Source organism: Ranitomeya imitator, chromosome 1 (assembly GCF_032444005.1).
Source record: "Ranitomeya imitator isolate aRanImi1 chromosome 1, aRanImi1.pri, whole genome shotgun sequence".
Classification (NCBI taxonomy): Eukaryota; Metazoa; Chordata; class Amphibia; order Anura; family Dendrobatidae; genus Ranitomeya; species Ranitomeya imitator.
Window position 1 is genome coordinate 522,875,978 of NC_091282.1, and position 12,775 is coordinate 522,888,752.

At 48.5% G+C, this 12,775-nt stretch overlaps 1 protein-coding gene across 1 annotated transcript; it reads right to left on the reverse strand.

The window, feature by feature from the left end:
- Positions 1-8,012: 8,012 nt before the first annotated feature.
- On the reverse strand, positions 8,013-9,549 carry LOC138657916 (uncharacterized). The gene is made up of 3 exons (XM_069745516.1): positions 9,445-9,549; positions 8,759-9,072; positions 8,013-8,437 (listed from the first exon to the last, which is right to left on the reverse strand). The coding sequence occupies exons 1-3, from the start codon at positions 9,536-9,538 to the stop codon at positions 8,048-8,050; spliced, it is 798 nt and encodes a 265-aa protein (XP_069601617.1). The 5' UTR covers positions 9,539-9,549; the 3' UTR covers positions 8,013-8,047.
- Positions 9,550-12,775: the final 3,226 nt, after the last annotated feature.

Here is a 12,775-nt window from a genome sequence, read left to right on the forward strand (position 1 = left end):
GGGGGAGTTGGAGTATATAGTGGAGAAGATTTTGGATTCTCGTGTTTCGAGACGGAAACTCCAGTATCTGGTTCAGTGGAAGGGTTATGGTCAGGAAGATAATTCCTGGGTCTTTGCCTCTGATGTCCATGCTGCCGATCTTGTTCGTGCCTTTCATATGGCTCAACCTGGTCGGCCTGGGGGCTCTGGTGAGGGTTCGGTGACCCCTCCTTAAGGGGGGGGTACTGTTGTGAATTCTGTGGTCGAGCTCCCTTCTGTGGTCACAAGTGGTACTTCGGCTGATTCTGTCTATGGGCTTCCGTTGGTGGATGTGAGTGGTACTGCGGCTTCTGAGTTTCCTTCCTCAGGTGATGAGGTTAAGTCGTTAGGTGCTGCTCTATTTAACTCCACCTAGTGCTTTGATCCTGGCCTCCAGTCAATGTTCTAGTATTGGTCTTGCTTCCTCCTGGATCGTTCCTGTGGCCTTTCTATCCTGCATAAGCTAAGTTTTGCTTGTGTTGTTTTTGTTTGCTGTTTTTTCTGTCCAGCTTGCTATTTTGGTTTTTCTTGCTTGCTGGAAGCTCTGGGACGCAGAGGGAGCACCTCCGTATCGTTAGTCGGTGCGGAGGGTCTTTTTGCCCCCTCTGCGTGGTTGTTTGTAGGGTTTTGTGTTGACCGCAAAGCAATCTTTTCTATCCTCGGTCTGTTCAGTAAGTTGGGCCTCACTTTGCTAAATCTATTTCATCTCTGCGTTTGTAATTTCATCTTAACTCACAGTCATTATATGTGGGGGGCTGCCTTTTCCTTTGGGGTATTTCTCTGAGGCAAGGTAGGCTTATTTTTCTATCTTCAGGGCTAGTTAGTTTCTCAGGCTGTGCCGAGTTGCATAGGGAGCGTTAGGCGCAATCCACGGCTGCCTCTAGTGTGGTTGGATAGGATTAGGGATTGCGGTCAGCAGAGTTTCCTCGTCTCAGAGCTCGTCCTATGTTTTTTGGTTATTGTCAGGTCACTTTGTGTGCTCTGAACTTCAAGGTCCATTGTGGTTCTGAATTACCTATTCACAACAGGGATGCCAAACCCCAAATTGGAGTTTACCGGAGGCCACATACCAACTCGGAGGGTACCATAGACCACACCCAGACTCGGAGGTTACTGGAGGCCACACCCCAACTCGGAGGGTACCGTACACCACACCCAGACTCGGAGGGTACTGGAGTCCACACCCCAACTCGGAGGGTACCCTAGACCACACCCAAACTTGGAGGGTACCAGAGGCTACACTCCTACTCGGAGGGTATCGTACACCACACCCAGACTCGGAGGGTACTGGAGGCCACTCACCAACTCTAAAGATACTCAGAGGCCACAACCCAATTTAGAGGGTATCGGAAGCCACACCCCAATTCAGATGGTATCGGACCCCACACCCAATTTTAGAGGGTACTGGAGGCCACACCACAATTCAGAGGGTACCGGATGCCACACGCCAACTCGGAGGTTACCGGATGCCACTGCCCAACTCAGAGGGTATTGGAGGCCACACCCCAGCTTGGAGGGTACGAGAGGAAACACCCAACTACGAAGGTACCCAGAGGCCACACCCCTACTCACAGTGTGCCCGGAGACCACCCCCCATCTAAGAGGATGCCCTGAGGCCACACCCCAACTCAAAGGGTACTGGAGGCCACACCCCAAGAGGCCACACCCAGAGTCAGAGGGTACCAGAGGCCACACCCCAACTTGGAGGGTACCGTAGACCACACCAAGACTTGGCATAAACAGGAGGCCACACACCAACTCTAAGAATACTCGGAGGCCACACCACAATTCAGAGGGTACCGGAAGCAACATGCCAACTTGGAGGGTACCGGATGCCACAGCCCAACTCAGAGGGTACTGGAGGCCACACCCCAGCTTGGAGGGTAATAGAGGCCACACCCCAACTCGGACGGTACCAAAGGCCACACCCCATCTCGGAGGGTTCCCAGAGGCCACACCTCCATTTGGAGGGTACTCAGAAGCAACACCCAAATTAAGAGGGTAGCGGAGGCCACACCCAAACACGGAGGGCAACGGAGGCAGCACCCCAAGAGGCCACACCCCAACTCAGAGGTTACCGAAGGCTACACCCCATCTCAAAGGGTATCGGAAGCCACACCCCAACTCGGAGGGTGTCGAAGACCACACACCAGCTGGGAGGGTACCGGAGGCCACATCCCAAGAGTCCACACCCCAATTCGGAGGGTAATGGAGGCCACACCCAAAATTGGAGGGTAACGAAGGCCACACCTCAGCTCGGAGGGTAACGTAGGCCACACGCCAAGAGGTCACACCCCAACTTGGAGGGTATTGAAGGCCACACCCCAACTCAGATGGTACCCAGAGGCTACACCTCATTTTGGAGGGTACCGGGGCCACACCACAATTCAGAGGGTTCCGGACGCCACAGCCCAACTCAGAGGGTACTGGAGGCCACACCCCAGCTCGGAGGGTACCAGAGGAAACACCCCAACTACGAAGGTACCCGGAGGCCACACCCCTACTCACAGTGTGGCCGGAAACCACACCCCATCTCACAGTGTGGCCGGAGACCACACCCCATCTAAGAGGATGCCCTGAGGCCACACCCCAACTCAAAGGGTACTGGAGGCCACACCCCAAGAGGCCACACCCTAACTTGGAGGGTACCGTAGACCACACCAAGACTTGGCATAAACAGGAGGCCACACACCAACTCTAAGAATACTCGGAGGCCACACCACAATTCAGAGGGTACCGGAAGCAACATGCCAACTTGGAGGGTACCTGATGCCACAGCCCAACTCAGAGGGTACTGGAGGCCACACCCCAGCTTGGAGGGTAATAGAGGCCACACCCCAACTCGGAGGGTACCAAAGGCCACACCCCATCTCGGAGGGTTCCCAGAGGCCACACCTCCATTTGGAGGGTACTCAGAAGCAACACCCAAATTAAGAGGGTAGCGGAGGCCACACCCAAACACGGAGGGCAACGGAGGCAGCACCCCAAGAGGCCACACCCCAACTCAGAGGTTACCGAAGGCCACACCCCATCTCAAAGGGTATCGGAAGCCACACCCCAACTCGGAGGGTGTCGAAGACCACACACCAGCTGGGAGGGTACCGGAGGCCACATCCCAAGAGTCCACACCCCAATTCGGAGGGTAATGGAGGCCACACCCAAAATTGGAGGGTAACGAAGGCCACACCTCAGCTCGGAGGGTAAAGTAGGCCACACGCCAAGAGGTCACACCCCAACTTGGAGGGTATTGAAGGCCACACCCCAACTCAGATGGTACCCAGAGGCTACACCTCATTTTGGAGGGTACCGGGGCCACACCACAATTCAGAGGGTACCGGATGTCACAGCCCAACTCAGAGGGTACTGGAGGCCACACCCCAGCTCGGACGGTACCAGAGGAAACACCCCAACTACGAAGGTACCCGGAGGCCACACCCCTACTCACAGTGTGGCCAGAAACCACACCCCATCTCACAGTGTGGCCGAAGACCACACCCCATCTAAGAGGGTGCCCTGAGGCCACACCCCAGCTCAAAGGGTACCAGAGGCCACACCCCAAGAGGCCACACCCTGAGTTCACACCCCAACTTGGAGGGTACCGTAGACCACACCCAGACTCTGCAGGAACTGGAGGTCACACACCAACTCTAAGAGTACTCGGAGGCCACACCCCAATTCAGAGGGTGCTGGAAGCCACACCCCATTTTGGAGGGTACCGGGGGCCACACCACAATTTAGAGGGTGCCGGGGCCACACCCCAACTCGAAGAGTGCCAGAGGTCACACCCCAATTAGGGTACCAAAGGCCAAACCCCTAATCGGAGGGTATTGGAGGCCACACACCAAGAGTCCACACCCCAATTCGGAGGGTACTCCAAGACCACACCCCAACTCTAAGGGTACTCGGAGGCCACACCCCATTTCGGAGGGTAACAGAGGCCACACCCCATTTTTGAAGATAACGGGAGCCACACCCCAACTCGGAGGGTATCGGAAGCCACACCCCAATTTGGAGTGTACCAGAAACCACACCCCAACTCGGAGGGTATCGGAGGCACACACCAAGAGTCCACTCCCCAATTCGGAAGGTACCAGAGGCCACACCCCAACTCGGAAGGTACCGTAGACCACACCCAGACTTAGAGGATACTGGAAACCACACCCCAACTCAGAGGGTAATGTAGACCACAACCAGACTTGGTGGGTACTGAAGGCCACACACCAACTCTAAGGGTACTGGTGACCACACCCCAATTCAGAGGGTATCGGAGGCAACACCCCATTTCAGAGAGTATCGGAGGCAACACCCCATTTTGAAGGGTGCCAGGGGCCACACCACAATTCAGAGGGTACTGGAGGCACACCCCGAATTCGGAGGGTACCAGATGCCACACCCCAACTCAGAGTGCTGGAGGCCACACCCTAGCTCGGAGGGTACCAGAGGCAACACTCCAACTCTGAGAGTATCCGGAGGCCACACCCCAACTCAGAGTGTACCCAGAGAAAACACCCCAACTAGGAGGGTGCCTGAGGTCACACCCCAGCTCGAGTGGTACCATGAGCCACAATCTAAAAGGCCACACAACAACTCAGAGGGTACCAGAGGCCACACCCCAACTTGGAGGCTAGCGAAGACCACGCTCAGACTCGGCAGGAAATGAAGGCCACAAACCAACTATAAGAGTACTCGGAGGCCACACCCCAATTCAGAGGTTACTGGAGGAAACACCCCAATTCGGTGGGTACCAGAGGCCACACCCCATTTCTGAGGGTAGCAGGGGTCAATCCCAAATTCAGAGGGTACCAGAGGCCACATCCCAATTGGGGTACCGAAGGCCACATCCCAACTCAGAGGGTACTGGAGGCCACACCCCAGCTGGGAGGGTAATAGAGGCCAAACCCCAGGAGCCCACACCCCAACTCGGAGGGTTCCCAGAGGCCACACCTCAATTTGGAGGGTACTCAGAAGTCACACCCAAATTAAGAGGGTAGCGGAGGCCACACCCAAACACGGAGGGTAACGGAGGCAGCACCCCAAGAGGCCACACCCCAACTCAGAGGTTACCAAAGGCCACACCCCAACTCAAAGGATATCGGAAGCCACACCCCAACTCGGAAGGTATCGAAGACCATACACCAGCTGGGAGGGTACCAGAGGCCACATCCCAAGAGTCCATACCCCAATTCGGAGGGTAATGGAGGCCACACCTCAGCTCGGAGGGTAATGTAGGCCACACCCCAAGAGGTTACACCCCAACTTGGAGGGTACCGAAGGCCACACCCTAACTCAGAGGGTTCCAGAGGCCACACACACCCAAACTCGGAGGGTACCGGACTCCACACACCTAAGCTTGGAGGATACCGGTGGCCTCACCCCAAATTGGAGGGCACCCAAAGGCTACACCTCAACTCCGAGGGTGCCTGGAAAGTATCAGATAACAAAAGCAAAAAAGGAGGGCACTATCAATAATAAGCAACTGAATTCGCTGAACGGGGATCTACCCAGAAGTATGTCAGAGAGGAATATCATAAACAAAGGAGAAAAGAGACATACCAAAACCTGGGGAACACCCTTAATAAAGAGTTTATAAATGTAGAAAAAATATAATTTTATTCATTGATTGAAGTCTAAACAACACATACCACATAGAAAATAGTTAGATAAAAACATAAGCATTAAAAACACTTAATAAAGACCACCCCAAGAAAGAGGCAGGAGGAAATAAAGACCCCTAGGACCCGAAACAGTGGGTCTGGTACACTCAATAGATATAACATTGTACAATTAGATGACAATACAGCACATAGTTGTAGGACATGGTAACAAATACTAGTGATGCTGGTGTGGGAAAAGAAAATGTTATGCCCACAGAACATAAAGGGGCCAGAACACCAAATACCTAATACTTCACAATAATATCAAATACGTTAGCTTTAGAAGGTCCACTGAAAGTGAGTGGACACTATATAACCAGCCAAACTTGCATAATAGCCTATCCAGTACCTAGATACTGGCAAAGGGGTGTTATTGCCCAAGAGTTAGACTATGTCCAGCACCCAAAAACACACACATGAGCACCACAGGCAAATAACTGGGATACCAATGGTGTGCGAGACTGGAACCCACTGCTACATAAGATATCCGGCACCATATAATATAAAGTGTCAGAGTCGCAGGGGGAATCGGTACATGTAACCACCAAAAACTACCATACAGACGGAGTGCTAATTGAAAAAAACAACATATGTATATATAAACAATGTCTCAATAGCAAAAAGATGCAGCTGCAAGCTGAAGCACGTGTATATGGAGCAGAGGTGGATACATGACCTATAAGAGCGTGGCAGAAAGCCCACGATGACAGATGGACACTGCCTGCCTATATATTTACGCTCCAAGTCCCATGACGCATGTCCAGACAAGAGGTGCACAGGACCAAAAGAGGAGTCCGAGGGGGGTTAAACACCCAACGCGTGTCGCCACAGCCGTGGCTTCATCAGGGGTAAGGAATGGTATGAGCCATTAGACTCCGATACGTACTTAAATACAATACCCAACAATGCAGGATCTAAAACAGCTGTACAAGGGAGCGTAGCGTGAAATCCGGAAGTGAGATCATACCGGAAGAGGGAAAAAGGTGTCTGTACTTGCGGCCGGGTATACAAAGATGGCGGCTACGGCACACAGTGCGCATGCGCAAGGTGCGTCACAGACGATCATAAACAGATACAAAAAAAGAGATACAAAAAAGTGTCTACACTTGCGGCCGGGTATACGACGATGGCAGGCTAAGGCACATAATGCGCATGCGCAAGGTGCGTCACAGGCGATCATCACCGGATACAATAGAGGCCGCCCACCTGCACAGATATACTAAATGGGATGGCGCGGACAGGCGAAAAAAGCGCCTAATACCCCAATAAAGCCTGCACTGATGCATTAATGATGATGTAAAATATCCCAAAGGCCAAACGTTCCGGATATACATGAAACAAAGTGCGCCAATAAAGTGAGGCAAACTAGTACAGCGCCTGCGCAAATGAACATGGGCTCAAGCCAAGTTGTCATGGAAATGGCTTGCCCAATGGCCGCATACCTGTTCAAGTGTGTAGACTCCATTGATATGGAGCTGAAAAAGCCGCTGAGTATGACACAAAATATGCCATCCCCATTAAGGCACACAGGCCGCGCCAACATACACACATGCGACACAAAAAATACCATCCCCATTAAGGCACATAGGCGGCGCCAACATGCATACATGCCCACAAAATGACCCTAACGCCACTTATCCAAAGAGAGCTGCCGAACAAAGATGACACTACATAGAAAAAAGGAAGATTTTAACCCCAAGAACCCAAGATGCATGCATAAACCAACAAATCATCTTTATTATAAATAACAGCATACAGCTATGGGGGACACCAAGAAAATATATAGTTAACACAAAATGTACGCACACATGGAGTCAGAGGATCACAGATAGGATATATGAAAATCACTAATCACACAGAGTGTGTGATGGGTGTGTACGCAAGCTGTAAAAGTAGTAAAAAAGGGGACATATAAACAGCATGTGCAAGGCACTGGGCCGGTACAATGACAATGGAAGGCGCCAGAAATTTAATAGAAGAAAGTCCGTGATATGAAAAAGGAAAATTAACATAGATACTGAGGGCCAGGTATTAATGACCCAAGAGGAATAAGATACATTGGCACCCCAATTAGCTGAAACACTGTAGAGGTAATTCCACACAGATACTCAATCTGTAGACTATAGAGGAGGTGATCAGTAACGACATTTATGTTAAAAGGCCTGGCACCCTGATGGTGAGCTCACCAGACTAATAGCCACAAAATATTGCTTATGCTTAATCTATAAATGCTAGTCCGAACGGGGGAAAGGAGGGACCCATCCCACCGAACGGAAGTTTGGCTGGGTATATATGTCATACAAAAACACAGAACCAATAGATCTAAAGGCAGAGCCACCCAAAAAAAAAAAAAAAAAAAAAAAAAAAAAAAAAGTCTACAATTGCTTATAGTATCCTGTGAACAAAAACTCTTCGTTCAGGCCTTTTGGCGAGAGACTTTGAAGTTCGTATATCCATTTTGTCTCGCAACGGAGCAGATGATTATGGATGTCACCTCCCCTAATGTTCATTCTGATTGATTCCAGACCCATTACTTTGAAACTGGAAGTCTTGCCACGATGCTTATCCAGAAAATGTGCAGCAACTGATGTTAGTGTCTTGCTTTTATCCCGATCCCTCTGAGCCGTGGAAATATTAGAGAGATGTTGTTGCATCCTTCTCCTTATTTCCTGCGTCGTCTGTCCGACATAAATTTTTGGGCAGTCACAGAATATGGCATAAACAAGGTTACGAGACCTGCATGTGAAGAATTCCCTTGGCTGGATCTGAAAAGACAAAGTAGAGACTGAGAAACCGTCCTGTGCGATCATAAACTGACAAATATTGCAGTTTCCACAAGGGTATGAACCAAAGGTCCTCTTGCCTCCCCCGAGACGAGTCACCGGCCTCTGATAGTGACTGTGGCAAAGGTTGTCCTTCAAATTTTTAGCTCTCCTAGCCACAAGACAGGGCGAAGGAGAGATGAATGGAATAGTCCTTGTATCGCTCATCAGTATGCCCCAATTCCGTTCCAACACATCCCGAATATCGGACCACTGATTATTATAAGTCGTGATCAACGAAAGTGGACGAAAGGAATCACGTACCTTTTTTTTAAATAAACTTTTCCTGTCCTGTTGACGTGCATACTGATATGCTTTCGAAATGCTTTTTTGTGGATAGCCCCTTCTTTTGAAACGTTCCGAGAGGTCCCTGGATTGTTGCACAAATTCGGCCTCCTTACTACAATTTCTCTTCAGACGAAGAAATTGGCCTTTTGGTATGCCATTTTTAAGATGCTGTGGGTGGAAACTGGAATAGTGGAGGAGACTGTTTGTAGATGTCGGCTTCCGATACAGAGTACATATGATACTTGACCGTTCAAGGGAGAGTCTGATGTCCAAAAATTCGATTGTCCGGTCTGAAATGGTAGATGTGAGCTTAATATTATGAACATTACAGTTGAGATCCGCAATGAAGTCATTACACTTTTCCAAAGGGCCAGTCCATAACATCAGGATGTCGTCTATGTATCTTTGCCAGACCAAGACATTTGAGTTAAATGCCTGATGTTTGTAGACCACAGTCTCCTCCCACCACCCGAGAAAAAGATTGGCATACGAGGGTGCACACCGTGCACCCATGGCAGTGCCAGAGATCTGCCTGTAGAACCTTCTGTCGAACACAAAATAACTCTTGTCTAGAATGAAGTACAGAAGTTTCAAGATGAAACTATCAAGCTCCCGAGGTCGATCCGACATTTTACTAAAGAAGTACCCGACCGCCTGCATACCTGATTGATGTGCAATACTTGTGTACAAGGACTCAACGTCCATGGTGACGAGATGGGTCCCATCCGGTATCACGAGCTCCTCCACAAGTTGCATGAGATGAGTGGAATCCCTGGTAAAAGATTTTAGACTGGTAACCATTGGCTGTAAAAAGTGATCCACATAAATGCATGGTCGTTCGAAAATGCTGCCAATACCGGACACAATTGGTCTCCCAGGAGGTTCTAACAGAGACTTATGAACCTTGGGCAATGCGTAGAAGGTAGGGACGATGGGAGAGGGGGTGGTCAGGAAATCAGCCTCTTTTTTCAGAATGATGCTCTCTTGGGCTGCCACTCCAATGAGTGAATCAATTTGCCCTTTAAAGAACCCAGTAGGGTCGGAAGGCAATAGGGAGTAATACTGAGCATTGCTCAATTGGCGGGCGATTTCCCTCTGATATTGGTCATGGGGCCACAGCACAACATTACCCCCCTTATCTGCCTCCCGGATGACAAAGGCAGTATTTCTCTTTAGGTTAAGTAGGGCAAGATTTTCCTTCTTACCGAAATTGTTATGCTTAAGACGATCCAGTTTCAGTTTATCAATGTCATGACAGACTCTGTCAAAGAAGATCTGAACAGCAGGAAACAAGGAGAAGGACGGAGTGGCCTGGGAGGGCAGTCTTCTGGTAAACCTGCCATTGCCATTAGATGCCTCATTATCCTCCAATAACTCCAGGAGATCACAGAAGACCTGTCTCTCATCATCCGGAAGGGAGTCTACAAGAGATGGTTGATGGTAAAGTAGTTTAAACGTAAGCTGCCGACAAAACAGATATACATCCTTGATCAGAATAAATTTATTCAGAGGACTCATAGGAGAAAAGGACAAGCCCTTAGATAGTACCCCTCGTTCAATATCGGATAACTCATATGAAGATAGGTTAATGATCTGAAGATTACCTTCCGCAGTGCTGTCCTGGGGTGCCATAGTTAGTGTTTTTTGTTGAATCTGGTTTCCCTCTTGTACGATGGTGACCAATTCCGATAAGTCTTGCCCTTTCTTTTGTTGTACCCTGTTTTTCCTACGACCCCTCCGCTGGCGCCTTCTGCGTCGCTGGGGTCCGAGGATAAAAAATCACTAGATGAGATTTCCTCTCTAGGAGGTATTACTTCCATATTCTTGGGACCATCCATCAAGGGGCGGCGATTGCCACGATGAGACCATTTGAATGCTCTACCATTCAAAAAATCTGATTTGTCCCTATGGAACTTACTCCTTTTCCGTGCAATGACATCTTTCTCAAACAAATCAATGATGCTTTTAAGTTTCAGTTGGAATGTTGCGACCAGAGTATCTTTATCAAAGTCATTAAGTTTACCCTCACAGACCTTGATTTCTTCTTTGGTCTTGCTAAACAGGGTCTGGTCGTGTTCAATAAGCATATCAATTAGAATAGTAGAGCATTTTGTAAGTCCAGATTCCCAGGTCTTCTGAAATTCCGGAGTGACTTCCCAAGCTGGAAATATTTGTACACGCAACCCGCGGGGGATGAATCCCGCCTTTTTATACTCCTCGAGACTGCTAATATTCCACCAAATCTTTGTCAAATTTTTATGTAAATCAATAATCTTAGAGGTAAGGGAGTGAAAATCCGATTCCTTATTTGAGCCCACTAGGGTTGAATCAGTAGTACCATCAAACAAGCCAAGAGCCCTGTTGCTCCAAGCAGTCTCCCTACTAGAGAGATCCATGCTTAATTGGGTATATAATAACCATAGACCATATATATATATAAATATATGCAATGATAATAAATACTAGATAGAATATCTATCAAGATGTGCCACAACTCCAGAAGGGGGCGGGACCAAAATACCACCCAAAACAGACCAGAGAACAAAAGCAAAAAAGGAGGGCACTATCAATAATAAGCAACTGAATTCGCTGAACGGGGATCTACCCAGAAGTATGTCAGAGAGGAATATCATAAACAAAGGAGAAAAGAGACATACCAAAACCTGGGGAACACCCTTAATAAAGAGTTTATAAATGTAGAAAAAATATAATTTTATTCATTGATTGAAGTCTAAACAACACATACCACATAGAAAATAGTTAGATAAAAACATAAGCATTAAAAACACTTAATAAAGACCACCCCAAGAAAGAGGCAGGAGGAAATAAAGACCCCTAGGACCCGAAACAGTGGGTCTGGTACACTCAATAGATATAACATTGTACAATTAGATGACAATACAGCACATAGTTGTAGGACATGGTAACAAATACTAGTGATGCTGGTGTGGGAAAAGAAAATGTTATGCCCACAGAACATAAAGGGGCCAGAACACCAAATACCTAATACTTCACAATAATATCAAATACGTTAGCTTTAGAAGGTCCACTGAAAGTGAGTGGACACTATATAACCAGCCAAACTTGCATAATAGCCTATCCAGTACCTAGATACTGGCAAAGGGGTGTTATTGCCCAAGAGTTAGACTATGTCCAGCACCCAAAAACACACACATGAGCACCACAGGCAAATAACTGGGATACCAATGGTGTGCGAGACTGGAACCCACTGCTACATAAGATATCCGGCACCATATAATATAAAGTGTCAGAGTCGCAGGGGGAATCGGTACATGTAACCACCAAAAACTACCATACAGACGGAGTGCTAATTGAAAAAAACAACATATGTATATATAAACAATGTCTCAATAGCAAAAAGATGCAGCCGCAAGTGTAGACACTTTTTTGTATCTCTTTTTTTGTATCTGTTTATGATCGTCTGTGACGCACCTTGCGCATGCGCACTGTGTGCCGTAGCCGCCATCTTTGTATACCCGGCCGCAAGTACAGACACCTTTTTCCCTCTTCCGGTATGATCTCACTTCCGGATTTCACGCTACGCTCCCTTGTACAGCTGTTTTAGATCCTGCATTGTTGGGTATTGTATTTAAGTACGTATCGGAGTCTAATGGCTCATACCATTCCTTACCCCTGATGAAGCCACGGCTGTGGCGACACGCGTTGGGTGTTTAACCCCCCTCGGACTCCTCTTTTGGTCCTGTGCACCTCTTGTCTGGACATGCGTCATGGGACTTGGAGCGTAAATATATAGGCAGGCAGTGTCCATCTGTCATCGTGGGCTTTCTGCCACGCTCTTATAGGTCATGTATCCACCTCTGCTCCATATACACGTGCTTCAGCTTGCAGCTGCATCTTTTTGCTATTGAGACATTGTTTATATATACATATGTTGTTTTTTTCAATTAGCACTCCGTCTGTATGGTAGTTTTTGGTGGTTACATGTACCGATTCCCCCTGCGACTCTGACAC